Source organism: Aethalodelphis obliquidens, unplaced genomic scaffold, assembly GCF_003676395.1.
Source record: "Aethalodelphis obliquidens isolate GAN/ISIS:26980383/991018 unplaced genomic scaffold, ASM367639v1 scaffold38, whole genome shotgun sequence".
Lineage (NCBI taxonomy): Eukaryota > Metazoa > Chordata > Mammalia > Artiodactyla > Delphinidae > Aethalodelphis > Aethalodelphis obliquidens.
The window spans coordinates 17,634,352-17,662,139 of NW_020837982.1; the positions used below are offsets into that span (position 1 = coordinate 17,634,352).

The 27,788-nt window shown below is 55.5% G+C and overlaps 1 protein-coding gene across 17 annotated transcripts; it reads left to right on the top strand.

Moving 5' to 3' along the window:
- LOC113633124 (multidrug and toxin extrusion protein 2-like) lies at positions 1 to 27,788 on the top strand. 17 transcript variants are annotated; one of them, XM_027131157.1, is made up of 19 exons: positions 4 to 359; positions 3,698 to 5,532; positions 6,349 to 6,450; positions 6,671 to 6,739; positions 7,107 to 7,235; positions 7,401 to 7,549; positions 8,219 to 8,261; positions 10,962 to 11,006; positions 11,179 to 11,276; positions 11,545 to 11,642; positions 12,266 to 12,379; positions 12,780 to 13,069; positions 14,171 to 14,279; positions 14,921 to 14,996; positions 15,279 to 15,348; positions 24,678 to 24,810; positions 24,881 to 24,975; positions 26,178 to 26,268; positions 27,080 to 27,788. In XM_027131157.1, the coding sequence occupies exons 2-19, from the start codon at positions 5,410 to 5,412 to the stop codon at positions 27,298 to 27,300; spliced, it is 2,055 nt and encodes a 684-aa protein (XP_026986958.1). In that variant the 5' UTR covers positions 4 to 359; positions 3,698 to 5,409; the 3' UTR covers positions 27,301 to 27,788. The 17 variants fall into 17 exon arrangements, 15 of the variants coding, with proteins under 15 accessions (XP_026986957.1, XP_026986970.1, XP_026986961.1 ...); XM_027131163.1 differs by having other exon boundaries at positions 5 to 359; positions 13,002 to 13,069; XM_027131159.1 differs by lacking the exon at positions 8,219 to 8,261 and having other exon boundaries at positions 10,979 to 11,006.

Here is a 27,788-nt window from a genome sequence, read left to right on the forward strand (position 1 = left end):
GGCCTCGGTAATCCGCGCAGGCTGCGCGCAAGGCTGGTCTGAATTAAGGCTCATTTTAGATTGAGGCGGTTGCTCCCACGAGGCGGCTCGGCTTCCTGTTTGCGCTCCGGCGTGGATCCCGTGCTGGCCCTCGAGGCGATGTGCGCGCTCGGCCTGCCTTGACCTCAGTAAAGCCCCTCGTTTGAGGCTAGCTGCTCCGTGCCTGCTGACTACAGTGGCCTGAGCTCGGGGTTCGTGCTGGGGAGGGCTCCCTGCGGCTGGGCGCCCAAGCCCTCACCGTGGCTCCCTGGGTGGCATCTGCGGGGGAGACGGCTTGACGGCTGTCAAGGCTAAGGCGTCCCTGAGGGCTCCCCCAGCAGGTAAGCAGCTGCACCCTGACCGTGCGCTCCCCCAGCATAAGCCTTCCTGGGCGCTGGGCTCTCCCAGCCCACCAGGTGCTTTCCAAACCCTCCGATTCGGGATAGAGGTTGGCTGGGGGGGGGGGGGGGGGGGGGGGGGCGAGCAGTAGCAGGTCACTGAGCCCTGACAGCCCCAGCAGTTTCTGGAAGGGTCATCTCAGGGACAACTAGGGTCAGTGGGGAGAAGCAACAGTAGGCCGGGCTCAGGAGGCCCCTGCCACATGGGCCAGGCCTAGGAAAGGTGGCCTCGGGACTTGCATCTATTGATCTAAGAAGTAATGGTGAGCTTGGCGCCTCCCAAGGCCTTCATCTTTGCCAAGGGAATTAGTTGGGGGTGAGCTAGGGCAGCAGTGTGCTGGGAAGGTGGGCGGAGGTGTCAGCCCAGTGGTTCTCAGCCCAAGCGGCCCTCAGGGAAGTTACCTGGGTGGGTCTATGAATGCCCGGCATTGGAATTCCCTGGTGCTAAAAATCAAGACAGTGATTATCCTCGGTGGGAATAGTGACTGAACACGACGCCAGGGGCCTTAGAGGAGGCTAGTGAAGTAAAAATCCGTTTCTTGAGCTGGCTGCTGGTTACTCAGGTGCATTTAATTTATGGAAACTCGTGGAGTTGTTCACTTGTATGTGTACTGTTCTGTATGAATGTTATACTTCGATAAGAAGTTAAAGAAAAAAGGAAAAGAAGTTGCTGCTTGGGCCTTAATGTAGAACATCTGTGGTGGGACTTGGGTAGTGATATTTTTTTAAAAAGCTTCCAAGGTGATTTTTTTTTTTTGGCTGTGCCACGCAGCATGCGAGATCTTAGTTCCCTGACCAGGGATTGAACCCGCGACCTCTGCATTGGGAGCACAGAGTCTTAACCACTGGACCAGCAGGGAAGCCCCCGGGTGATTCTAAAATTCAGTCAAGGGTGAGAACCGCTGGTTTAACCCCGAATTTGGTATTCCCATCCCCTGGAGATGAGCTTAAGCATGGGTGTGTGTGATACTAGAGGAAGTTAGTTGGGGAACTTCTGGGAAAGTTATCTTGCTCCCCAAAGTGGCCTGAGACAGAGATTTGAATATGGATGTTGTCACAGGTGGGGGTGAGGGGAAGGGAATGAGATGCTCGGGGCTGCTGCAGCCATTTTGTAGTCATGAAGGAAAGCCAGGGGAGCACAGCTGAGCTGACTGATCCACATACACTGTGGATCTGACTTCCTGTACCAGTACAATACACAAAGCCTACATTTTCTAATTTGTTCCATCACCTCGATCTTGATCCTGCCCCTACCTACGATGCTTTTTTTTTGGAGGACGTACGTCCCACAGTGCTACACACTGCGGTCCCCCTTCCACCTCCTGCCCAGCACTCCCCTCGTGAGGGTGTCTTTGGATGGATGGGCTGAGAACACAACCCAGGCTGCCTCATAGCAGCACCCCTGGGGCAGGAAGGCTGCCCAGACCTCTGCGTGTCACAGGCTTTGGGTGCCTGAGTAACGAAGGTTTTCCTCCCCCTTTTCTAGACTGTTTTAAAATGTAGGTTTTATTATTATTCAGGGATGGCAGGGCCAATAGATCAGGAGACGACCACTCACAGTTCCCAAGAGGTGGGGACATGACATACAGGCCACTGGGGGAAGCACCAAGGTCAGTCAGGAGGGGAAACGCGGGCAAGAGCCTTTCCCGTACTTTCTGGGGAGTAAACAGCTGAGGCAGGGCAAACGGGCTTCAGATCGGCTCGTTTGAATAACCTCGGCCGGCTCTGAGGCCTACGACTGTGCCGAGGTGTCTGGTACCTGCTCTGGGGTGATTAAGGCAGCTGGATGGTGGCCCAGAACCCTGAGGGACATGGTGGCTGGTTTGCTGTGAAAGGTGCAGAGTTGTTTGCTCTTGTTTGCAGGCAGAGTTGTTCGTATCTCTGGGAATGGGCTGGCCCTGGAGGGTTAGTCCCTTCAGGGTCAGCAAGGCCCTTCATGTCTTTTCATGGCTTGATAGCCCGTTTCTTTTTAGCACTGAATAGTATTCATTTTCATTCTTGTAAACTTCTCCCCGGCTGGAAATGCACCCCCCCCATCTTTTGGGCTTTGGGAGCCCTTGAACTTGGCAGGTCCCCCATGAGGACCTCCAGTCACTGTTGAGGCTTGGCCATCCCCAACCCTTGCCCACCTTGACGTCCCACCAGGGCCTGAGCCCAGGCGTTTCTGTGGGGAAGGTGCCTAGTGAAGTCTGGCTGGAGGAGGGAGGGGTGAGGGATGGAGGAAACAGGGGCTGGGCGGAGGTAGAGAGGGAAGCGTTTGCCAGATCTGGGGGGGTTGGGGGCTCAGGGGTGGCCTTGGGCATTTTGCAGGTGTTGGTCCTGCCCAGCTGTCCTTTGCCCTGATGATGTATGGGGAGCTGAGGGACCAGGCCAGAGTCCCTCACTCCCCAGTGGAGAGCTGGGTGTTTGGCAGTCACAGGACAGGGAGGAGGGGTCAGAGAGGAACATTGGCCCCCTGGCCTGGGGGTGCAGGGCTGAGCGCAGCCAAAGGGCAAATGCAACGCCTTTGGGCCTGGTGAAGTGTAACCAAGTGAGGAAAGGTTTGCAGGGGCCCGGCCCCAGCTGTGCCTCGCAGGTCCCTGGGCTGTCAGTTACCTGAAGGCAGGGCCCACAGGCCAGGCCTACCCCCAGGGGGACTTGACCTCTTGGTGCTGCAGGAGTTGCGGCCGGAGACGGCGTCCTCCTTGGATGGCTCTGTGCTGGCATCTGCTGCAGTGGGCCTGTGGCAACAGGGGAGCCCGAGGTCCGCCCCACACCCCCGAGGTTGCTAGGCCACCCAATTTGTCCAGGCCAGTGGCTTCTGTTCCGGTTCCACACATGCTTCCTTACTGAGTCACTGAGCCCTTCGGGGCATGCTCCAGTGCCTCGTGGCACAATGAGGCTGCCGGGCACCGGAACCAGCTCCAGGGGAGACTCCCTCTCCTTGGTTGCAAGCCTCCCTGACCCCAGTGTGTGTTGGGGGCTTGCAGTGACTCTCCACCCCCTTCCCCTCACCACCCCCACCATTCCCAGGACCTGGTAGCTTTGGGTCCTTCTTCCCTGTGAGGGTCCTCGGCAGGCCTGAGCCCCTCACCGCTCTGCCCTCGTTCAGGGTCGTGGCATGGGGAGGGGGACAGGAGGGGAGAGGATGGAGATGGGACAGAGGAGGGGGCGGGTCCCAGAAGCTGCAGGGTCTCCAGCTCCTCCCGTCAGGAGGTGGACGCCGCTTCCTCTTGTGAGCATGGGCCAGCCCTGCGGTTAGCGATGGCCAACAGTCAGAGGTGACCTGTGAAACTTCCCAGCTGGGTGTTGACATGGACGCGGCTTCCTCTTGCACTCCTGGAACGTTCCCTCGTTGGGCCAGCTCCACACCATGAGATGCCAGGCTGCCCAGAGAGGTCCCGTGAAGGAAGACGGGGCCCCAGCGGAGTGCCCACTGACCACAGGCATCCACGGTGGACCATTCCACCCAGGCGAGCTTTGGGGCAACAGCGGACACACAGACACAGGTGCAGTACCCAGCTGATCCCAGCAGCCCACGTGATGTAAGTGGTGGCTGATCTAAGACACTTAAGTTTTGGGTATACAGGGGGTACCATTTTTTATCTGTTCAGCATCCCATCCTTTGGGGGAGCCAACCTGGCCCCCTCCAGGTGGTCCCCAGCCCCCCACCTTCCCACCCTTTCCCCTCTGTTGCCGTCACAGGTTGGCCCTGCCCATCTTCCAGAATCTCCCTCTGGGGCTGGAGGTGTTTGGAGCTTAGTCATCTCGTGGGCTTGCCCTTAAAAACCCAGGTTTTCTCATTCTAGCTGCTCAGCTTGCTTCTAGGTCACGTGCCAACACTGGCCCCTCTCCCCCCTCCCTCCACACCATCTCAAGTTAGTTTCTCCTGTTTCCACTAAGGAACCACGAATGACACAAACGTTGGCAGGAGGGAGGAGATGGGAGGCCACTGTGCCCTGGGCCAGGGGCTTGGGGACAAGTTCTCACCTGAGAAGGGAGAGGTTCCCGAGGTCCCAGGGTCCGTGGCCCTGTTGCCGAGAGCTGAACTGCTGATCGTGTCCAGTGGGGGGTCTGCACGGCTGCCCCTGACAGCGGTGGGCCGTGGAGAGGGGCTCGCCGACCCCGCAGTTCTCACCCGGGTGCGGGATGATGCGCAGGGCTGGTTGGCTGGCTGCTCTGCTCGGAGACTCCGTGCCGGCGCCCCTGGGCTGAAATCCTGGAAAACTGAACTGGGGGCAGAGCCCGCAGGCGCTGCACGTGGCACTGGCTGAACTTGCAGTCACTGCAACAAGAGTGGGGCGTTCGCTGGAAAAGGCTGGAAGCGGTTGTTTGAAAGTCAACACCTGGGAGGCCTGGGAAGCCCCCAACCCAGAGGGAGCAGTTCCCGCGCTGGTGGACGGGTCGGGAATTCCCACAGCTCTGCCTTGCTCCCAGAAGGCTCCGGGCAGCGATCCCGAGGGTAGCCTGGGGACAGAGAGCTTCCACAGAGGGAAATGGAAGGAGTCGTGGGTTTCCGTCACCATTTGTGAGACAAGGACCTGCCCTCTGGACGATGAGTGTGCCCTGCAGGCCGGTCCACTGAATGCCCTCCATCTGGGGGGGCAGAGAGCAGTTGGCCCCTCGTTAGAACTGGCCCTGGGCGCCCCCTCCACCTCACCCGCCCACCGGAACCTGGCTCTGCCACCCGGGAGTGCGAGTCTGCCTCTCTTCATCTGGGCCTGGGAGTCCTCAGGGCCCCCCAGGCCTGCCCACACCTGTTCCTCCTGGGCCTTTGCTGCTGAACCCCTGGGAGGGGTCAGCCTGGTGACTCTGGGGGCCCAGGGCTCTGTCCTGTCTGGGGCCAGTGGGCCAGGCAGCACGTGGGCCGGGGGGCAGGGCCGGTCCCTTGGGTGGCACGGCCCCTCCTCCCAGCCTTTACTCATTAGCCAGACTGTGTGGTGCCCCGGCCGGCTGGGCGAGGCTGGCTGCGTGGGTGCTCTGGCCTGTGGCGTGGCTGCTGCCCGGGCTCGGAATGGACGGCCCCCAGGACGTGGTCCCCCCGGGCCGAGGGAGCCGCTGCCCTGCCCTCCGCAGGCTGGTCCCTGTCGGCTTCGGGGCCGAGGCGAGGACGCTCGTTGTCCTTTCTGGACCCCTGGTAAGGAGGCGGCGGTGGGTGGAGGGCCGCCACCCAGGCATGACGCGAGGGCCGGGCGGGGGCTGCTCACGACCTTGCCCAGAAACTGCCCATGATGACCGTGTCCAGGTGGCCCCAGGGGCTGCTGCCCAGAGCCTGGCAGGGCCTGACCCCCTCAGCAGCGGGCAGCCCCCCTCCTCCCGCCCCCGTCAGAAGGGGCAGGCGTGTCCTTCTTTGGGAACCCACGGGAAGGCTGGGCTGAAAGCCGAGAGGGCGAGTGAGGTCCCCTGCTGCAGGAGAAAGGCAGCCTCTGCCTGTTTTATTTCCAAAGGGAAAATGGCTTAGATGCGTTTTTTCCTGACCGTAGAGACTAATAAATATGTGCTCGCTCTAAAGAGTTTCAGTCAACACGAAAAGTTAGAAAAAACTTCTTTCTAATCCCAGCCCCTGGACAGAGCCGTTCCTAAGGTTTTGGTGTCTTGAACCCCGCTCCTCTGTGCGTGGCCTGACGAGCTGGTGACGATAGCGTCGCCAGCGGTACCCTCTCCAGCCCCCGTGCTGGGTGCTGCTTGGCGGGGAGACCGGGGCTCAGGGGTTAACGCAGTTGCGCAGCGGGGGATGGGGTGGGACCCGGGCCTCCCATCACCCAGCCTGCCTGCTGCAGCAGCCTCGGCCGCATGCTCGCTCCCCCGCTCTGGGTGACTTGCCCTGTGGCCTCGAGGGGCTTTTGCGGGTCTTTGCTCCGCCTCGCAGGGCCTGGAGAGCCTCTCTCGTGGGGCTGGGCTGTGAGGGGTCGGTAGGACTGAGGGGCCCTTGACCGTGGCCTCCGTCCTCCAGTTCCTCTTCCAGATGCTGAACTTCATGACCTACGTCGTGAGCTCGGTGTTCTGCGGACACCTGGGCAAGGTGGAGCTGGCGGCAGTGACCCTCTCGGTGGCCGTGAGTACGGCCAGGGCCGCAGGGACCTTCCCCCCGGGCTCCGGGGAGAAGAGACAGCCTAAGGGCACAGCCGGACCTCAGGGCCTCGCCCAAGGCACACCCCGTGGCACGGGCAGGGCCCGGCCAGGACGGGTCACGGGCTGCTGGGCAACCCCCCCAGGTGCAGGGTCCCCCCTCGGGCTCCGCCTGAGGGACTGCGCTCTCCTGTGTGTGCCTCCAGTTCGTCAATGTCTGCGGAGTTTCCATTGGATTTGGCTTGTCCTCGGCCTGTGACACCTTAATGTCCCAGGTAGGTGGGCCTCCGAGAGCCTGGCGGGGCAGAGCCAGTCCTTCAGCTGCTGCAGAAACGGTGGGGCTGGGGGCCCACCTGAGGCCCCGTAATGTACCCTGGATCTGGGAGCTCGTCAGGCCCTGGGCCGGGGCAGCTGTCCCTGGCACACCCACCCCCAAGGGCCACGTGCTGCAGGGACCAGACCCTCCCCTTGAAAAGAGCCCGGGCAGCCGGGGGAGAGAGCCCTGGAGGGAAAGACAGTCCCCTGACCTCGAGTGCGAGGGCCCACGGACGGGGCCTCCAGCTCTCGGGGGCCCACAGCCCAGCGGGGCTCAGCTCCGGGGGTCCCGGGCTCACGGTGGGCCTGGCTGCCACTCACCCCCAGGGAGACTTGGCAGGTGCTCTCGCGCCGGGGGGCGGGGGGCGATGCCTCCCCCATCGGGAGCTGTTGGCGAGCCAGGCACGACGGGCGGACGGAGGCTGGGGCTCAGCAAACAGCTGCTGCTGTCCCTCTGTGAGCAGGCCGAGCCCCCGCAGTGGCCGCCCCGGGTGCGATGGAGGGCTGCCCCACCCCGCCCTGCCGGGAGCCTGCGGTGCCCGGCCGCCCCCCAGCCCTGGCAGGGCCCCCGGGGCAGCGGGCAGGTGCGCGGGGCGTGGGCGCTGACCCGCTGTGTTTCAGAGCTTCGGCAGCCCCAACAGGAAGCACGTGGGAGTCATCCTGCAGCGCGGCGCGCTGGTTCTGCTGCTCTGTTGCTTTCCCTGCTGGGCGCTCTTCCTCAACACCCAGCACATCCTGCTGCTCTGCAGGCAGGACCCGGCCGTGTCCAGGTACCCCGGGCGGGGGGACCCCTGGCGAAGCCCACCCCCGGGCCCCGCGCTTCTCTGGGCCCCGAGCTGTCGCGAGCGCGGCCCCTCTGGGACGTTGCGGGGTTGCTTTGGAGTTGCTCCCGTGCAGCCTGCTGCTCCAGCCGTGGCCAGCAGGGGGCAGACCAACGGCCAGTTTTAACTGAGGAGGAAAAGACAGGATTTGCGTGGTGTTTGTGTTTGTGTCCCAGCGTGTGGTTGGAGCCTCAGAGATGCTTTTTGAAGAAGTGAAGGGTGCACCACCCCAAATTCCAAACAGTGGAAACAGGACTGAGCCCGACTTCTGATGAATCACGTGCTTTGTTATTAATTTTAGATTTGGCCCCTCTTGGGAACACCTTGCTTGTTTAATATTATGCGCATGGAATTTGGTTATTTCTTAATGTGATAGAACCTTTTTTCTGCCTTACAAACCACACGTCACCCCGAATTCAAGTTCCTCAGCCCTGAGACCCCGTGGTTGGGTCCTTGGGCCCCTCCTCCTGCGCCTTCCTAGCACGTGGTGGCAGCCTCCCCCAACCACTGAGGTTCCACTTGACTTGGGGGTCTTGTCTCAGGGGTGAAGCCTGCTGAAGCCTCTCCTCACACCCGGGGGCGCAGGCTGCTCCGCTCAGAGCCCTGGTTCTCCCGCAGGCTGGCCCAGGAGTACGTGCATGTTTACATCCCAGCGCTCCCGGTAAGTCTTCTGCTGAACTTGGGGAGGTTGGGCCCACAGTCCCCGAGATTCTGGCTTTTTGCCTGTCTCCCCATCAGCTGGGGAGGCCATCGGCCCTCATGCTGGCGGCCGAAGGGGCCAGAGAAAAGTTCTCATTTTGGTTGGTGCAGATTGAACTTTTAAAAAGTAGCATGGGGACTTCCCTGGCAGTCCAGGGGTTAAGACCCCGCACTTCCATTGCAGGGGGCACAGGTTCAATCCCTGGTCGGGGACTGCAATCCCACATGCTGCGCAGCAAGGTCAAAAAAAAAAAAGGAAAAAGTTATTACAATATTATTATTTTTTAAATGTAGCACAACATGTTTTTCTGATTAGAAAACCATTTATGAGAGAAATTCTGGAAAGCCTGGGGAAGAAAAAATTCAAATCTGTAATCCTACCACTCAGAGAGAACACAGGTTAATCCTTCTCTCCAGGATTATTTCTCTTCGTGGGCATGTGTGTTCAAACATACAGACTCATGTGTAGTGTGAAACGGGGCCAATGTGTGTATGTTGTATTATAACCTGTTTTTTCCCTTTCAAATAAATACGTCATTAGTCTCTTGATAGCCTTCCACAGTATCCATTTCAAAGGCGATGTGGTATCCCCTAGTGCCATAATTTATTAACCAATCCCTACATGTTAGGTATTTAGGTTGTTTGCAATAGTCACTATTATAAACTAGATTGTGATAAACATTCTTATAGAAAAATCTTTGTGAACATATGGAATGATTTCCTTAAGATGCGTTATTGGAATTAGAGTTGCTCTGTCAATGGCTTTTTTTTTTCCTTTTAATTAATTAATTTATTTTAAATTTTTGGCTGTGTTGGGTCTTCGTTTCTGTGCGAGGGCTTTCTCTAGTTGTGGCAAGCGGGGGCCACTCTTCATCGCGGTGCGCGGGCCTCTCACTGTCGTGGCCTCTCTTATTGCGGAGCACAGGTTCCAGACGCGCAGGCTCGGTAGTTGTGGCTCACGGGCCTAGTTGCGCCCCGGCATGTGGGATCTTCCCAGACCAGGGCTCGAACCCGTGTCCCCTGCGTCGGCAGGTGGACTCTCAACCACTGCGCCACCAGGGAAGCCCCGATACTTTTGACTTAGAGTTTTTAATGCATAGTAACAGTCCCATAAATCTCATCCTTTATGACGTCTGTCTTTGGGCTTAAAAACAATGAACCCATTGTAAATTGTAGAAGCATTTGCCTATATTTCCTCTGAACCCTTTCAATGGTTTCTCTCGTTACATTTAAGACCGTAATCTAACAAACTTTTTCTAAGACTCATTGAATATTCTCTCCTTTCTCTGTTAATTTATTAAATACTAAATAAGCAGTCCATCCACTCCGATCAGTTTCTGAGATTCGAGACCTGCCCAGTGGTCTGTGTGTCCACCCCCAACCCATCGCTACACTGTTTGATTTGCTGTGGTTCAGTGCACGCGGTACCAGGTGGCAGTGCTGTTTCGGGGGAGTCCATCTTCTCATCTCCGGCACCCCCTATCCTCCTCTGCACACCAGCACTGGGGATAGAGCTCTTAAGGAGGGGGCTGGGAAGGGGGCGGGTCGGGGTGAATGCGTGCGGGGTGCCCACAGGGGATGCCAGGCCTGGCAGGGAGCCCCAGCCTCACCCTCCTCCTGTCTGGAAGGCCAGTGCCATGACCTCTTTGGGGCCTGGCCAGCTCCACATTTCTTCTGTATCATGGAAACCACCTGAAAAGTCTGGTTTTTCTCCTCCGAGCCTTTGGCTATTCAGACCAAGTGAAGGTATCTTGTCAAACAGGGCCATTGGGGCTGTGTCAGAGGGAAACATCACGTTATCGCTGTGGCAGCAACTTTTTTATCAAATAAACAAACTCCCTCCTGTACAATGGTGCTGCAGAGTTTAACTACCAATAAAATAAGAATCATAATGATTCTTAACGTTTACATGATGCTTACCTTATTCTTGGAGCACTTAAATGTGCCAAATACTGTTTTGTAAGCACTTTGCAATGTTAACTTTGTATATGAATGTATATATAAATATTAGGGATTCACACGCGTGTTATTGTGTGTGAGGAAACTGAGGCACAGAGAGGTTAAGTAACTTGCCCAAGGCCACACAGCTCACAAGAGGCAGAGCCAGCGTCTGAGCCCAGCTCCTTGCTCTTGCTGACTGAGCGGTGCTGAAGAGAGGCGGAGGGCTGAGGGGAGGGTGCACAGGGGGTGCAGGCCCCGGGCCAGGCCTTGACAGAGGGCGGAAAGGACAGGGCAGTGCCCCCGACACACACACTGACGCACAGGCCCTCTCTGTCCTCGGCAGACGGGGAAAGGCCCACCACCCCCGTGGGGTCTCCCACCTGCTCTGCTGAGGCTGCTGCTGCCACACTCCTGGGTGCCCCCCCGCTCCCTCAGTCCAAGGCCTGCCCCCTCCAGGTCCTTGTCTCTGGCGGCTCGAGCCAGGCCCAGGGTGTCCCGACCTGTGGGTTTGGGCTCAGGAGCCCTGTGGCTCTCAGGCCACCTCCCTGCTGGTCCCAGGCCGGGGGCTGGAGCGCAGGTCAGCACACAGCCCATCTCTGGGGTCCCAGAGGTACCGTGGTGAGGCAGTTGCCCCACCTCATCTAAGAAGTGTCCGTTAGTGTCCGTGTGGTGGTGTTTTGGTAGTTGTTGCTTACTTCGCGTGTGTGTTTATTTTATACAGGCAAATTTTCTTTACAGCCTGCTGGCCAAATATCTGCAAAATCAGGTAGGGGTCCCTGGCCGGAGCTGCCCCCAGCCCCCACCCTGTTCCAGTGGGCGGGGTGCCCGGGGTCCCCTCTGCGCTTTGCCCCATCCTGATCGCCACACGGGGGCCCTGGAGGAGCTGCGTGTCCCCAGCCTCCGCCCACCCCCCTCAGTCTCACCCTCACCTACTTCAGGGCATCATGTGGCCCCAGGTCCTCAGCGGCGTCGTGGGCAACTGCGTCAACGGGCTGGCCAACTACATCCTGGTTTCCGTGCTGGGCCTGGGGGTCAGGTGAGCACCGGGGCTGGGGGCCCAGCATCTGGGGGTCGTGGGGAACTGGGGGCTGCTGATCCCTGGGGTTCTGGGGACCCGCTGCCAAGGAGACGGGGTGAGGAGCCACTGCCCACCCCTGCCCGGCCTGCCCGAAGGGGCCCAGAGTGGGTCTCCCCCGGATGGGGCCCATCCCGGGATGGGGTGCCGGCAGAGCCAGGCCTGTGGCCCTCCCCGCCCGGGCCCGGACTCAGCCGTGGCCCCAGCCCTGCCGTCCCTGCTCTGCCAGGGGCTCGGCCTGTGCCAACACGGTCTCCCAGTTCACGCAGGCCGTCTTCCTGCTGCTCTGCGTCGTGAAGAAGAAGCTGCACCTGGACACGTGGGCAGGTGCGAGGGCCGCCCTTCCTGGGGGCGGAGCGGGCAGGTGGCAGGCGGGGTCCCAGCTGCAGCCCGTTGCAGGAGGCCTGGCCCGGGCCTGCCCGCACGTCCCTCAGGGCCCCCTCCCCGGCCCCCCCAACCCCCGCCCCGAGGCCCGGGCTTCCCCATCCAGTGTGCCAGGGGGCAGGGCCCTGCTGCGGACAGGCCCACGGAGCTCTCTGCCGGCTCCCCGGTCTCGGGATGGAGGAGCAGCACGGGTGGTCGGCAGCGGCGGTGCCCACGTTGTTTGCTGAAGCTTCACGACAGCTCGTTAGCCCCGGTTATTTACGTGGAGGAAGCTGGTGCAGAGAGGGTTTGTCATTGGCCCCAAAGGCCAGAGGTGTTACGTGGTGGAGCCTGGACCGAACCCGTTCCCAGCCCTCATGTTCTGAGCCCTTAGCCCCTGAGACAGCGCCAGGGGCACTGGCCAGGCATCCTCCTCCCCCCACGAACCCCCCCAGCCCCCACCAGCGCTGGGGCCGCTGGCTAGCCCCCCACAAGACGCCCAGGTGCCCGGGCCGAAGGCAGGGGGCGGGGCAGGGGGCGGGGCCGCAGGGTGGACCGCGGCTCAGCTGGCGGGCCTCTGCTCCTAGGCTGGTCCAGCCAGTGCCTGCAGGGCTGGGGCCCCTTCTTCCGCCTGGCCGTGCCCAGCATGCTCATGACTTGCATTGAGTGGTGGGCCTACGAGATCGGGAGCTTCCTCATGGGTACGTGGACAGCAGGGTGTGGGGAGCCGCGTGGGCCGCCCCCCAGCTCAGGACCCCCTCTCCCGGATGGGCGGTCTCCCAGCCCGGCCCGTCTCCCCACCGGGCCGTGAGCTCCCGGCGCTGCCCGGCGTAGGCCTGGCACTGAGTGGACGCCCGGGCGTGGTCAGTCAGCGAGGGAGTGAGGTCCCGCTGATGCGTGAGCAGCTGTGGGCGTCGCCTGGCACATTGTGTGCTCATCAGCGGACTCGGTCCAAACAGCCAGGGCTGGGGTGGCCCCTAGAGACCTTCCAGTCCACCCCTGACCCAATCAGAGATGAGAACGTGGACCCCAAGAGTTAGGTGGTCCGGAGTCACCCAGCAGGGCTGAGAACTGAACTCTGCTTTCCCGCCCCTGGTCCAGTTTTTCCCTTCTTCATCACACCTCATACACAGAGGAGAGACCCTGACCCTGTAACACCTGGGCAGGGGTCTCCTGGAGGGCTGGAGCCCAAGCGGGAGCGTCCTTTGCTGCATCTGCCCTTGGAAACCACTGGCCCCTTGGCCCCCGAGCGAGGGGCTTGCTGTCAGCCCAGGGCTGTGGGCTGGCCGGCCGGGCACTCACCATGTCCCCCGCCACCCCCAGGCCGGCTCAGCGTGCTCGACCTCTCTGCGCAGGCCATCATCTACGAGGTGGCCACTGTCGTCTACATGGTGAGGCTCGATGGGGACGCCTTCGCCATGCCCTGCCCCCAGCCCGGCCCCCTGACGGCCTGGGGGTGTCAGAGGAGGGGGGGCTGTCCCCTCAAAGGCTGTCTCTGTCTCCCGAGGGACCCTCTGGACCTCCTGCACCCACCAGGCCCAGGCCCTGCCAGCACATGTGGCCCACGGCTGCTCTGCTGAATTCACGATGTTGCCATTGTTTTGAATTAATTGGCACCATTTAAAATAGGGAGATTTCACATCACAATCTAGATATTGGCATTTTTTTGAAAAATGGGACATGCCACTTAGCAGTGAGCCCACGTTCCTGCACACCCCAGCTGGTGGGCGCTGGGGAACAGTGGCCCTCGTGAGGGCATTTCCTCGCGTCCACCGTGGACCCCGCAGCTCCTTCCTCTCCCCCGGACACGTGGATTGTCCCGTGTCACTCGTGTAGCATTTGCCGGCCTCTTGGGCCATGCAGTCTGTGACCCTAGCTTTAATCAAAAATCATCACGCACTAAACTAATTTATAAGGTGATTCTTGTTACGGATGGCTTCCGCTGAATCTTTTCTTCTCACGGGGAGCTTTTCTAACATAGTTAAGACCACATCCACCTCTTTTTTTTTTTTTTTTTAATTTTTATTTATTTATTTTTGTGGTACGCGGGCCTTTCACTGTTGTGGCCTCTCCCGTCGCGGAGCACAGGCTCCGGATGCGCAGGCTCTGGATGCGCAGGCTCAGCGGCCGTGGCTCACGGGCCCAGCCGCTCCGCGGCATGTGGGATCTTCCCGGATCGGGGCACGAACCCGTGTCCCCTGCATCGGCAGGCGGGCTCTCAACCACTGCACCACCAAGGAAGCCCCCACATCCACCTCTTTAACATGCGTTTACTCCTGAGTTTCCGGCAGTGCGTTGATTTCGGTTGCCTGTGATGTCTGACGGCCCGGCCCGGTGGGTTTGGCCCTGGGTAGCCCAGCCCACCTCCCAGGTCTCGGCCTGTCGCCAGCAGCCTCGCGGGCCCCGCCCCCCGGGACACATCGTGCCTCCCTCTCGGCCCCCGGGGCAGGAGGGGGGCTCTAACCACCACACCTTCTTTTCTCTGATCCCAGATTCCCATGGGGCTCAGCATCGCAGTCTGTTTCCGAGTGGGGACGGCCCTGGGAGCCGCAGACACCGTGCAAGCCAAGCGATCTGCCGTCTCAGGCACCCTCTGCACAGGTGGGTGGGGTCGGGACCTAGGCGGGGGAGGGCTTGGGAGCCAACAGTTCACCTTCCAAACCTGTCATACCTGCCACGTGGCCTAGAGCAGCCCCTCTGACCAGCAGCAAGCCTGCTGTGCCCCTTCCGCTCCTTCCCTGCCGCTGGGGTTCTGGGCTGTCAGTTTCCATCACTTAGTGCGACTCTGGGAAAGCCGGTCCCCCTTTGACCCTGCCCTGCCAGCATTTCCACGAGCTTGGGACCTGCCCATCCCAGCCCTCAGAGTGGCCCCGTCTATGTCCATCCTGCCTCTGCTTTCTGCAGCTGCCAGGCTCAGATCAGCTCCTCGTGCAGAGCAGTGGCTCTCAGGCTTCAGCCCTGGGGGTGGGGTAGGGGTGCGTGTGTGAAAACACAGAACCCCACCTGCCGGAGTTTCTGACTCCGTAGGTCGGAGGTGATGGTCTGAGAATATGCATCCTCTAACCAGCTACCAACGACGCTGCTGCAGCCGGTGCAGGGACCCCACTTTGCGAACCACAGGAGGAAAGGCGTTTCACATGTGGTGCCCTCCTTGCCAGACCACAAACGAGGGTCTTAGTCCAAGTGAACATGGGGTGGGGCTGGACGGGTGGAAGCTGGGCCGTGCCTTTGGTCTCTTACAGTTGGCACCTCGCTGGTCGTGGGCACCCTGTTGAGCCTCCTGAGGAGTAAACTGGGCCACATCTTTACCAATGACGAGTAGGTAATCAGTTCTCTCACTTCTGGGGATGCCAGGTGCTCCCCACCTGGTCCCCAGAGACGCCCCCTCTACCGCTCACCTGTCGGTAGACAGGGCACCAACCAGGGGGCAAGGTGAAATTTGGGGGCTTCTCGGGGGGTTAAGACGTGTGTCCCCCAGACACAGGGAAACTCAGAGACAGGAGCATCTGTTACGTTGGCGGGGGGCAGGGGCAGAATAGAAGGGACGCGAAGGGCACTCCAAGGATGCGCTCGTGTCTTACCGCTCCCGTTCTCCCGCAGGGAAGTGGTCGCCTTGGTCAGCAAGGTCCTGCCGCTTTACGTCGTCTTCCACCTGTTTGAGGCAGTCTGTGTGAGTCCTGCTCTGACCCGCCCCCCCACATTCACGCACCCTCCCCGAGGCTGGTCAGGTGGTCAGGGCTGTGAGCGTTAGCTCGCCGATTCGCAGAGAGGGCTGACCGGAGAAGCGTCCGAAGTGTCCGCTCGTGTTGGTTCTGTCACTCAAAATAATGAATCCCCTTCTGCTGTGCAATTCCAACACGCCAGAGACGCACGCAGATGAGCAGAGTCCTGAACACTGGCCCCAGTGTAAACTCACGAATCCGTTCCTTCCTCGTTCCCCGGAGCGGGGGCCAGGAGCAGTTGCGCCAGTTGCCAGAGCAAAGGGACACTTCGGAGGAGTGGGTCGGCCCAGAGTACAGCGGGCCTGACTTCCTGCTCCTGTGATCGCTAAAGGGCAGGTCCCGTTGAGTGCAGGTTTGAACTATGTGAACTTTTAAAAGCGTGGCAGAAAGAAAGCAAGCGCTGAAGTCTCATTTGATAAGCAGAATTTTGAAATTCTGGGTCTTCTACGTCACATCTCGGGTCCCGTGAATCCTTCAGGAAGGCATCCCGAGCGTAAAGCCCACATCTCTTCTAGCTAGCACTGGGGCGGACACCTGCACGAGAATTAGTATCAACTCTTACGGAAAATAAATAACCTTGGGGGAAACTATTCGTGGAGGATTTCTCCAAAAGCCCCAGTGCTCTCTGCCCAGTTCCCTGTTTGTCCCAGGACTGGCCTTTGAACTTAGCCGGGCAGATACCTGGCGCACGTTGCTGACCTCAGCAGGCGCTTGCTCTGGGCTGGTCAAATCCATAGCTTTTACCGCAGAACGTGAAGAGAAACTAGCTTATGGGTTCTGTTATTGCTTTTGTCATGGGCTGGTGTTAAGGACACTATTATTACTTTTTCTCTAGCTCCAAGGTGAGGCCACGGCTGAGAGATTCCTCCTGCAATGTAAGGTCAGGGGGTGCTCTGGCTTCTAAATGTTCTGAAGGCAGCACCTCTCCGTTCAGTTTGCCCACCAGGGAACCCGAGGCAGACGTGCAGTTAGCAATTGCAAGGGACCTTAGAGCTTGTGTATCTGCATCTATCATCTTTCCCCCCGGCTAGATCTATATCATTCTTTTTTTTTTTTTTAAATTTATTTATTTATTTTTGGCTGCATTGGGTCTTCGTTGTTGCGTGCGGGCTTTCTCTAGTTGCGGCGAGCAGGGGCTACTCTTTGTTAAAGTGCGTGGGCTTCTCATGGCGGTGGCTCCTCTTGTTGTGGAGCATGGGCTCTAGGTGCACGGGCTTCAGTAGTTGTGGCATGTAGGCTCTGTAGTTGTGGCACGCGGGCTCAGTAGTTGTGGCATGCAGGCCCTAGAGCGCAGGCTCGGTAGTTGTGGCGCACAGGCTTAGTTGCTCCATGGCATGTGGGATCTTCCCGGACCAGGGCTTGAACCCGTGTACCCTGTACTGGCAGGCGGATTCCTAACCACTGTGTCACCAGGGAAGACCCGATCTCTACCATTCTTAATTTATGTGTTCCACGGACCTAATCTTTATTTTATATTTTTTATAACTTTCTTGAGTTTTAATTACATACTATAAATTCATGCATTTTAAGTACATAAGTCAATCCTTTAAAATAAATTTATACTTGTGCAGCCAGCACTGCAATCCAGTTTTAGAATATTTTCATCACCCCCCCAAAATTCCTGGGGCCTGTTTTTTTTTTTAATTAATTTATTTTTGCGGTGTTGGGTCTTTGTTTCTGTGCGAGGGCTTTCTCCAGTTGTGGCAAGCGGGGGCCACTCTTCATCACGGTGCACGGGCCTCTCACTATCGTGGCCTCTCTTGTTGCAGAGCACAGGCTCCAGACGCGCAGGCTCAGTAGTTGTGGCTCACGGGCCTAGTTGCTCTGTGGCATGTGGGATCCTCCCAGGCCAGGGCTCGAACCCGTTTCCCCTGCATTAGCAGGCAGGCTCTCAACCACTGTGCCACCAGGGAAGCCCCATGGGGCCTGTTTTGAAGTCACTCCCTGCTCCCATGGCCAGCCCTAGGCAATCCACTGACTTGCTTTCTGTCTGTGTGAACTTGCCTTTTCTGAATATTTCATAGACATGGAATCATATAGTATAATCATACAGTCTTTCGTGTCTGGTTTCGTTCACTTAGTGAAATGCTTTTGAGGTTTGTCCATGTTGTAGCATTTTTCAGGACTTCATTTCTTTTTTGTGGCCGAATGGTGGTCCCTTGTGTGGCTGTAACATGCTTTGCCTACCCATTCATCAGGCGATGAACGTTTAGGTTGTTTTCAGTGTTGGCTGTTGTGACTAAGGCTGCTGGGAACACTCACATACAAGTCATCATGTGGACGTATGTTTTTGCTCCTCTTGGTAGAGTCCTAGGATTTGAGTTGTTAGGTTGAAGCATAAGTTTATTTTTAACTTTCTAAGAAACCATTAATCTGTTTTCCAAAGCAGCTGTACCATTTTACATTCCCACCAGCAATATATGGGGATTCCAGTTCCTCCCCCTCCCTTGCCAATTCTTGGTATTGTTTGTCTTAAAACTTTAAAAACAGATTTTATTGTTAAGACCAGTTTTGGGTTTACAGAAAAATTGAGAAAATACAGCGAGTTCCCATAACTTTCCCCTTTTATTTACATCCGGTTTTAGTGCAGGACATTTGTTTAGTTGAAAGAATATTGATACATTATAATTAATTAAGTCCATCGTTCTCCATAGGGTTCATTGCTGGCCTTGTACATTCTATGGATTTTGACAAAGGTATAATGACATGGACCCACCATTATAGAATCATACGAGATACAAACTACTATATATAAAATAGATAAACAACTAGGTCCTACTGTATAGCACAGGGAACTGTATTCAACATCCTGTAATAAACCATAGTGGAAAAGAATATATATATATATATATATCTATATCTGAGTCACTTTGCTGTACAGCAGAGACTAACACAACATTGTAAATCAACTACACCTCAATTAAAAAAAAAGAATCATGGGAGGTCCCTGGTGGCCTAGTGGTTAGGATTCGGCACTTCCGTTGCCGTGGCCCGGGTTCAATCCCTGGTCAGGTAGGGCCAAAAAAAAAAGGAATCATATGCATAATTTCACTGCCATAAAAATCCTCTCTGCTCCCCCTGTTCATTCCTCCCCTTCTCCCGCTGTCCCCCCCCTCCCTCACCCGCTGGCCATCTCTGATCTTTTTATTGTCTCTGTAGTTTTGCCTTCTCCAGTGTCTTATAGTTGGAGTTAAACAGCACGTAGCCTTTTCAGGTTGGCTTCTTTCATTTAGTCATGTGCACGTAAGGGGCCTCCACTGGGTCTTTTCGTGGCCTGACAGCTTGTTTCTTTTTAGCACTGATGCTTCACTGTCTGGACGGACCACATTAAAGGACATGGTGGTTGCTTCCAAGTTTGGCGAATTATGAATAAAGCTGTGAACATTATTGTGCAGGTTTTTGTGTGGACATAGTTTTCAACTCTTTCTGCAAATCCCTGGCTGCATGATGGTTGGATAGCATGGTACTATTACGTTTAGCTCTGTAAGAAATTGCCCTACTGCCTTCCAAAGTGGCTGCACCATTTTGCACTCCCATCAGCGATCGGTGAGAATTCCTGTTGCTCTGCATCCTCGCCGGAATTTGGTGTTGTCAGTGTTTTGATCCTAGTCGTTCTTGTGTGTAGCGGTGTCTCATTGCTGTTGTAACTTGTAACTTGCGACTGACGCGTAATGTGGAGCATCTTCTCATACGCTTATTTGCCATCAGTGTGTCTTCTTTGGTGAGGGGTCTGTTCAGAGCCCATTTTAAGATTGGCTTGTTTTCTCGTTGTTGTGTTTTAAGAGCTTTTGTTTAGGTTGTTTTTAATTTCTATTTTTATTGGAGTATAGTCGATTTACAATGTTCTGTTAGTTTCAGGTGTACAGCAAAGTGATTCGGTTATACATATATACATTGTAAAATGTATTCTTTTCCATTATGGTTTATCTCAGGATATTGAACATAGGTCCCTGTGCTATACAGTAGGACCTTGTTGTTTATCCATCCTATATATAATAGTTTGCATCTACCAACCTCAAACTCCCAGTCCATCCCTCCCACACATCCCTCCCCCAATAATTCTTTGTATGTTCTACACATAAGTCCTTTATCAGGTATATGATTTGCAAGCCCAGTCTGTGGCTTGACTTTAATTTTCTTATTTATTTATTTAAAAAAAATAACTATTTTTATTTTTGGCTGCATTGGGTCTTCGTTGCTGTGTGCGGGCTTTCTCTAGTTGCGGCGAGCGGGGGCTACTCTTTGTTGTGGTGTGCGGGCTTCTCATTGCAGTGGCTTCTCTTGTTGTGGAGCACGGGATCTAGGTGCACAGGCTTCAGTAGTTATGGTGCGTGGTCTCAGTAGTTGTGGCACACGGGCTTAGTGGCTCCGTGGCATGTGGGGTCTTCCCGGACCAGGGCTTGAACCCGTGTCCCCTGCATCGGCAGGCGGACTCTCAACCACTGCGCCACCAGGGAGGCCTGGCAGGCAGATTCTTAACCACTGTGCCACCAGGGAAGCCCCCTCATTTTCTTATCTTTTGAGCTGCAAAAGTTTGCACTTTTAATGTAGTCCAGTTTCTCATTTTCTTTTCTATTATGGCTCACGCTTTTGCTGTCATATATAAGAAATCTTTGCCTAACCCAAGGTCACAAAGATTTTCTCCTATGAATTCTTCTAGACATTTTATAGTTTTAGGTCCTACACTTACGTTTATGATTCATTTTGAGCCCATTTTTGTGTTTGGTACGAGGTAAGGGTCTAAGTTTATTTTTTTGTGTGTGGATATTCAAGAGTCCCAACACCATTCTTGGTGTGTGAAAGGCTATTCCCTCCCCAGTGAATTATCTTGGCACTTTGGTCAAAAATCAATTGGTTGTAAATGTAGTGATTTATTTATAGATTCATAATTCGGTTTCATTAATTTATATGCCCATCCTGTGCCAATACTACACTGTCTTAATTACTGTAGCTTTATAGTGAGCTTTGAAATAAGTTAGTATAAATCTTCCAACCTTGTTCTGTCTTTTTAATTGCCTTTGTTCTTCTAGATCCTTTGCATTTCCATATGTATGTTAGAACCAGCGTGTTAATTTCTACTAAAAAGCCTGCTGGGATTTTGAAAGGAATTGTATTGACTCTGCAGAGCAACTTTGGGAGAATTGTCATCTTAACAGTATTGTTAAAATGGACATGGAATGTCTCTCCGACTAGTTAGATTTTCTTTAATTTACCTCAGCAATGTGCTGTAGTCTTCAGTGGTCAAAACCTTGCACTACTTTTGTTAAATTTATCCCCAAATATTTTGTTCTTTTTGATGGTATTCTGAATGGAACTCTTAATTTCATTTTTAGGTTGTTCATTGCTAGTTTATAGAAAGAGAATTGATCTTTGTTTATTGATCTTTTATCCTGTGACCTTGTTAAACTCATTCTAGTAGTTTTTGGTGTGTGGAGTCCTTAAGGTTTTCTCCATATAGGATCATGTCATCTGTGAATAAGGAGTTTTACTTCTCCCTTTCCGTCTGGCTAAACCTCCAGTACGATGTTGAGTGGAAGTGGCAAGAGCATACACCTGTGCCTTGTTCTCGATGTTAAAGGGAAAGTATTCAGCCTTTCAGCATTAAATATGTTATCTGTAAAATTTTTATACATGCCCCTTATTGAGGCTGAGGAAGAGCCCTTCTCCTAGTTTGAAACATTTTCTCATGAATGCGTGCTGGATTTTGTAGAATGCTTTTTCTGTATCTACTGAGATAATCACATGGTTTTGTCCTTTATTACTAGGGTGTAATTACATTAATTGATTTTCAGATGTTTTACCTTGCATTCCTGGGATAAAACCCTCCTGATCATGGCGTGTGTCTTTTCTAATATACATCACTGAATTTGGTTTCCTAGTATTTTGTTAAAGATTTTGCGTCTACATTCATGAGAGATATTGGTCTGTGATTTTTATCTTTTCCTTTGTGATATCTTGATCTGGCTTTGGTATCAGCATATCATTGGCCTCCTGGAATGATTTTGAAAGTGTTCTCTCATCATACCTATACATTTTGAGTTTGTGAAGGATTGGCATTATTTCTTCTTTAAACATGTGATAGAATTCACCAGTGAAGCCATCTGGGCTTTTGCCTGGCTTTTGTCAGAAGGTTTTTAACTAATTTAATTTATTTACTTGTTATAGATCTATTCACTTTCTATTTCTTTTTTTAAAAATTTATTTATTTTATTAATTTATTTTTGGCTGCGTTGGGTCTTTGTTGCTGTGCGCAGGCTTTCTCTAGTTGTGGCGAGCGGGGGCTAGTCTTCGTTGCGGTGCTCAGCCTTCTCATTGCAGTGGCTTCTCTTGTTGCAGAGCACGGGCTCTAGGCACGCGGGCTTCAGTAGTTGTGGCACGTGGGCTCAGTAGTTGCAGCTTATGGGCTCTAGAGTGTGGGCTCAGTAGTTGTGGCGCACGGGCTTAGTTGCTCCGCGGCATATGGGATCTTCCCGGACCAGGGCTTGAACCCGTGTCCCCTGCATCGGCAGGTGGATTCTTAACCACTGCGCCACCAGCGAAGTCCCTCAGTTTCTGTTTCTTGTTGAGTTTCTTTTAATAATGTGTGTCTTTCTAGGAATTTATTCACTTCAAGTAAATTGTCTAAATCTTTGGCATGAAGTTGCTCATAATATTCCCTTACAGTCCTTTCCTTTAGGGAAAGTAGTAATGTCTCTCCTTTCATTCCTAATTTTGGTAATTTGTGTCTTCACTTTCCTGTTTTCTTGGTCTTATTTTACCAAGGTCACATCCTTAGTAAGTGTTCGTCAGTTTTGTGGATCCTATCAAAGAACTAGAATTTTGGTTTCATGGATTTTTCTCTGCTGTTTTCTGTTGACTGTTACAATGAATTCCACTTTAATTCTTATGATGTTCATCCTTCTGCTTTATCCAGGCATAGTTTGCTTTTCTTTACTGGTTTCCTAGGGCGGAATATTAGGCTACTGATTTGAGACCTTTCTTTTCTAATATGGGCATTTTAAAGCTATACACTTCCCTCTAAGTATTGCTTTAACTGCATCTCATAAATTTTGATATATTGTATTTTTTTCATTCAAAATATTCTAAAATTTCTCTTGTGATTTATTTTTTGCCCCGTGGGTTGAGAAGTGTGTTGTTTTATTTCCAAATATTTGGGGGTATTTCCAAAATTCTTTCCGGTAGACATCTCTAATTTAATTCTCTTGTGGTCAAAGAACATCTTTTGTATCAATCCAGTCTTTCGAAACATATTGCGAGTGCCAAGTCATAACCACTAGACCTCCAGGGATCTAGATGTACTGAGGCCTGCTTGGTGATGCACCATAGGTCCATCCCAGAGAGCAGCCTTTCCCCAAGGCCTGCTGTTTTGTTTAGTCTTGCCTGTGATCCTGTCTCCTCCACAAACTGCAGCTGCTGTCTCTGCTCAGTTTTGGATTTTGTTTTTCTTGTTTTTAAGCTTAGCTTCCTAGGGGTCACCCCTATGTCTGCCTAGCTCAGTGTTCAGCCAGTTACTGTTTGGAGGGGACGCTCAGGCTCCTCGGACCGCTGGTAGGGCTTCCGTTCTCCGCTGAAGGAGCTGAGTATGGGCCGGGGCCCACGCACAGTTCAGGCTGTTTCCGAGTCTGCCTCAGCTTTTACTTTCTTCTGGGTCCTCCTGTGTCTCTTCTGTGCATGTGCACAGGCTCCACCGTCCAGGATGTGTGGGAGGCTTGGGCCTGCTACAGCCTCTGCTACACGCATGCTCAGCTGCTGGTCCACTTGGGACGGAGAGCTTACCAAGCACCCCCTGCCCCAGCTGTTTCGTCTCATTGGAGCTCTCACTTGTCCACCGGTCCACCGCTTCTCCCTGACAGGCCCACAGCCTCAGGCTAGCGGGCCCACTGAAACTGTCTCTGTAATTCACAGTGCTCTAAAGGGCTTCTCAGCCTTGGCACTACTGACATTCTGGGACGGGTAATCCTTTGTTGTAGGGGGCCGTCCTGGGCACCATAGGATGTTTAGCAGCAACCCTGTCCTCAGCCCGCTAGATGCCAGTGCACCCCCCCCACCCCGAGTGGTGACAACCAAAACCAGCTCCAGACATTGCCACACGTCCCCTGGAGGGCAGAACCACCCCCCAGATGGAGAAATACTGGTCCAGAGCACATCAGTCGTAATTTGGCAGAAGTCTTTTTTTAACCAGAAAGGATCATCTTTTATGTCATGGTATACATTAACGAGAAATATGTGTGACATATTTTAAAGTTGAAGAGGCACACATCTCCTACGCCCAGCGCATTTACCTCCGCTCACATGTGGGAAAGCAGACCACACAATACTCCCCATCCCTCAGCTGAACAAAAGTAAGCGAACATCTGTTGATCAATAGTGCTGACGGAGCATGCGCGGAGCCTGTAGTTCCTTAGCTCATTAGGTCTGGGATCGAGCTGGGAGGATGAGACAAGTGAAGAGGTGGTGCTTTCTGTAGACACGTCTCCCGAGAGCGTCATCACGGGGGCAGCAGCGGGAAAGGCTGCCTCTTCCGTACGGAACAAGACACCTTCCCCTGCCGGCAGGAAGGCAGGATAATGCCCCAAAGACACCCACATTGTGACCCCCCGGACCTGTGGGCGTCACGTGGCGAAAGGGTTCTTTGCAGATGTGATTAAGCGGAGGGTCTTGAGGTGGGGAGACTGTCCTGGATTATCCAGGTGGCCCAGTGTTTTCAGAGGTCGTTAGAAGTGAGAGAGGGGGAAGCAGAGGTCAGAGCGACGCCTTTGCTGTCTGGGGCCCGCGGGCAGGAATGCAGGCGCCTCTAGAAGCTGGAAAAGGCAGTGAAGCAGATTCTGCCCGGGGCCTCGAGAAGGAACCAGCCCCACCTTCAGCATAATGGGACCATTTCGGCCTTCTGCTCTCAGGAGCCGTAAAATAATCCGCGTGTTTTGTTTTAAGCCACCGTTTGTGGTAACTTGGTGCAACAGGAGACCTCCACACAGTCCGTATGAAGCGAGTTCAGTTTCCCAAGCCGGTGGGTAGTCCGTCACCAACTTCACCTTCCCTCTCCAGGGAGGCAGTCTAGGTGTCGACCGGGGCTCTGGAGTTGTGTCCGAAATGCAGCGGCTTCTGTGTGACCCTGCGCAGGTCCCCGCTGGGAAGGAAGGGGGACAAGGGCCCATCCTGGTCCCGTGCTATGGACTTAAACGAGGCCGTGCCCCGCAGATTCCTGCGGAAGCCCCCGCCGCTGAGACCCCCGTCAGCCTCAGCGTCACCAACCCCGGCCCCCTCTGCCTCCCCGCAGTGTCTCTACGGTGGGGTCCTGAGAGGGACCGGCAGGCAGGCCTTCGGGGCCGTCGTGAACGCCGTCACGTACTACGTCATCGGCCTCCCGCTGGGCGTCGTGCTGACCTTCGTGGTCGGGCTGGGGATCACGGGTACGTGGAGTGGGGGGAGGCGGGGCGCCCCGGGCGTCATCAGACGCTCCCACCGTCCCGTGTCCTGCAGGCCTCTGGCTGGGCATGCTGGCCTGTGTCTGCCTGGCCGCCGCGGCCTTCGTCACCTACACCGCCTGCATGGACTGGAAGCGGGCTGCGGAGGAGGTGAGTGCCGTCCCCCCAAAACGCCAGGGGCGCGCCTCAACGTCTCCCGTCATGGAGACGGTGCGGTGTCAGCGGCCCCCCTTCCGGGTACCCCCCCCGACCCACAAAGGAAACCTCAGCAGCCCGACTGCCAAAGGCCAGACTAAAGCCAACGGCTCAAACTCGTCTGAACGTGGGTGAGCCCCGAGGGTGCTGGGACCTTGGAAGAGGCGATGGCAGCACCCTGTCACCGTCCTCTCGGAAGAACTGAAACCTCAGAGGCATGAAAGCCACAGCTTAGGCTGCAGGCTGAGCGTGGAGGGGGTGCTCTCGGACCGAACCCCCGCAGAGTGGGGGTTTGCCTTCGCGGGTGGATCCAGGCCTCCTGACGTCTGAGAGAACGGATTAACACAGCCCTGAAACACCACCCCTGTGAAGTCCCGCAGAAGGGTGAACACGGGCAGACCTCGCTGCACTGCGCTTTGTAGATGCTGTGGTTTCTGCAAGTTGAAGGTCTGGAGCGAGCCCGCATTGAGCCCGTCTATCGGCGCCATTTTCCCCGCAGCGTTTCTCACTTCATGTGTCTCACGTTTTGCTAATTCTCATCATATGTCAGACCTTCTCATTATTATCTCCTTTATGGGGAGGGGTGATCACTGATCTCTGATGTCATTATTGCAAAAAGCTGATGACCTGCTGAAGGCTCAGGTGATGGTTAGCATTTTTTAGCAAAGAGGCACTTTTTTTTTTTTTTTTTGCGGTACATGGGCCTCTCACTGTTGTGGCCTCTCCCGTTGCGGAGCACAGGCTCCGGATGCGTAGGCTCAGCGGCCATGGCTCACGGGCCCAGCCGCTCCGCAGCATGTGGGACCTTCCCGGACCGGGGCACGAACCCGCGTCCCCTGCATCGGCAGGCGGACTCCCAACCACTGCGCCACCAGGGAAGCCCAAAGAGGCACTTTTTAACTGCGGCAGGGACGAGGCTTTTTTAGACATGATGGGATTGTGTGCTTAACAGACTCCAGTATCGTGCAAACATCACTTTTATATGCACCGGGAAACCAGAAGACCCCTGTGAGTGGCTCTGTTGTGACATTCGCTTTATTGCAGTGGTCTGGAGCCTCCGACGTGTGCCTGTGTGTGACCACGTCCTGCTCGGCCTGCAGGGCACAGCTGAGGCCGGGGTGGACCGCAGGCCGACCGGACAACTCCGTCTCCTTCAGGTGCAGAAACGTGTGGAGCTGCCGCCCCAGGCCGCTGAGAGCACAGCCCCCAGCCTCAGACCCGGGCCCGAGAGAGCGGTCGTGTCTTCAGGTAACACTGCCCCGCGTGTGCGGGTGACTGGGAACCGCGCGAGCCCCAGCTGCCTTTCTCCCTCAGCGTGACAGTGACCTCCGTCCTAACGCCAGGAGGGTGACACTAACGTCCGCTATCTAAGAGGCCCCGGGAAGCAGGCCCCGTCCCTCCCCAGCCTGGGGGGCAGTGAGCCTCGGTTCCGTTCAGATGAGGGAGTGGGTTGAGCGCTTAGGTCTCTTCCCCGTCATCCTGCAAATGCAAAGGCAGGGGATGAGGTCAGAGCACGGGCCGTTGGACCCTAGAGCATGTTGTCAGCACTCACCTCCAGCCCAGGTGGGAGGCCTGCAGGCGTGGGTTGGGCAGGTCAGCCTGGCTCGACTCAGCAGTGTGCGGGCGCTTCCTGCCGACCCCCCGAACCCCACCAGGCGGCCGCTCTGCTGCCCTGGGGCGGGCGCTGGTTATCACGGCCCAAAGCCCCGGTTATCCCAGTGCCTGTGCGTCGTCTTGCGGTGGGGAACCAGCTGCAGACTCTATGGGTTTCACTTGTCACGAGGGAACGTGCAAAGGCAGCTCGACTAAGCGTTTCATACGTGCCCTGAGGTCACTGGTGAAGGTTAGGCATCACACAGGCTCAGACAGGCACGCGCGTCTGATCTCATCTCACCTTGGCGACAGCCTTTCCTGCACATCCCACGTAGTTCTCTTCTCTGGTCGTGCCGTAGAGAAAAGGCAGGCGTCTCCTGCTGTGAGGGACAGGCGTTGATCGTGCACCTCCAAGCCACCCCCCACCCCACCCCCATGCTAAGCTGGCCCCTGTTTGCCTCTGCAGTGGCTACGGGCAGCTACCCTGGCGTGACCCTGACAATGTACTCAAGGCCCGAGGCCCATCTGGACCTCTTCGGGACTCCAGAAGCAGCCCAACCCCTGCCAGCTCCCCCTGGCAGACTGTCGGCCAAACAGCTGGCCATCCGCCGAGGGGCTGCTCTGGGGGCAGCGACGGGCATGCTGGTGGTGGGGCTTGTCATCAGGGTCCTGACTGCCAGGCCCTAGCAAGAAAGGAAGCAGAGTGGCTGCCCACCCCACATCCTCAGAAACAGACCTTTAGCCAGTGCTCGTATGATGTAACAGGTCTGAACTGCGGTTAACTGCTCTTTAGCAGACCTCAACTGACCGGAAGACGAGGCTCCTGGGGTTGCTACCATTATTCAGTAACGTAAATGGCTTCAAATTGGAGATTTCAAGTCAAAACAAAATGGCAGATGGCGCCATTACGTTAAGAAGTGCATATTTCTAGGCCGAGTCTGCTGCCCAAGTCTGTACACAAACTTTGTGAAGCTCTGGAAAGGGGGCCAGCGGGCCCCGCGCGGAGACCCCCATCTGCGTCCTGCCCACGCACCCTCCGCAGATCCAGGCGCCGTGAGGCCCCGACCAGGGCCGGGCTGGTCACCTTTCCTTCCGTCCTCTCGTGGCATCCGCATTTTCACGTATCACAGACCTTGAGAAACACCTTTCATACAGTAGCAATAAGATACAAACAA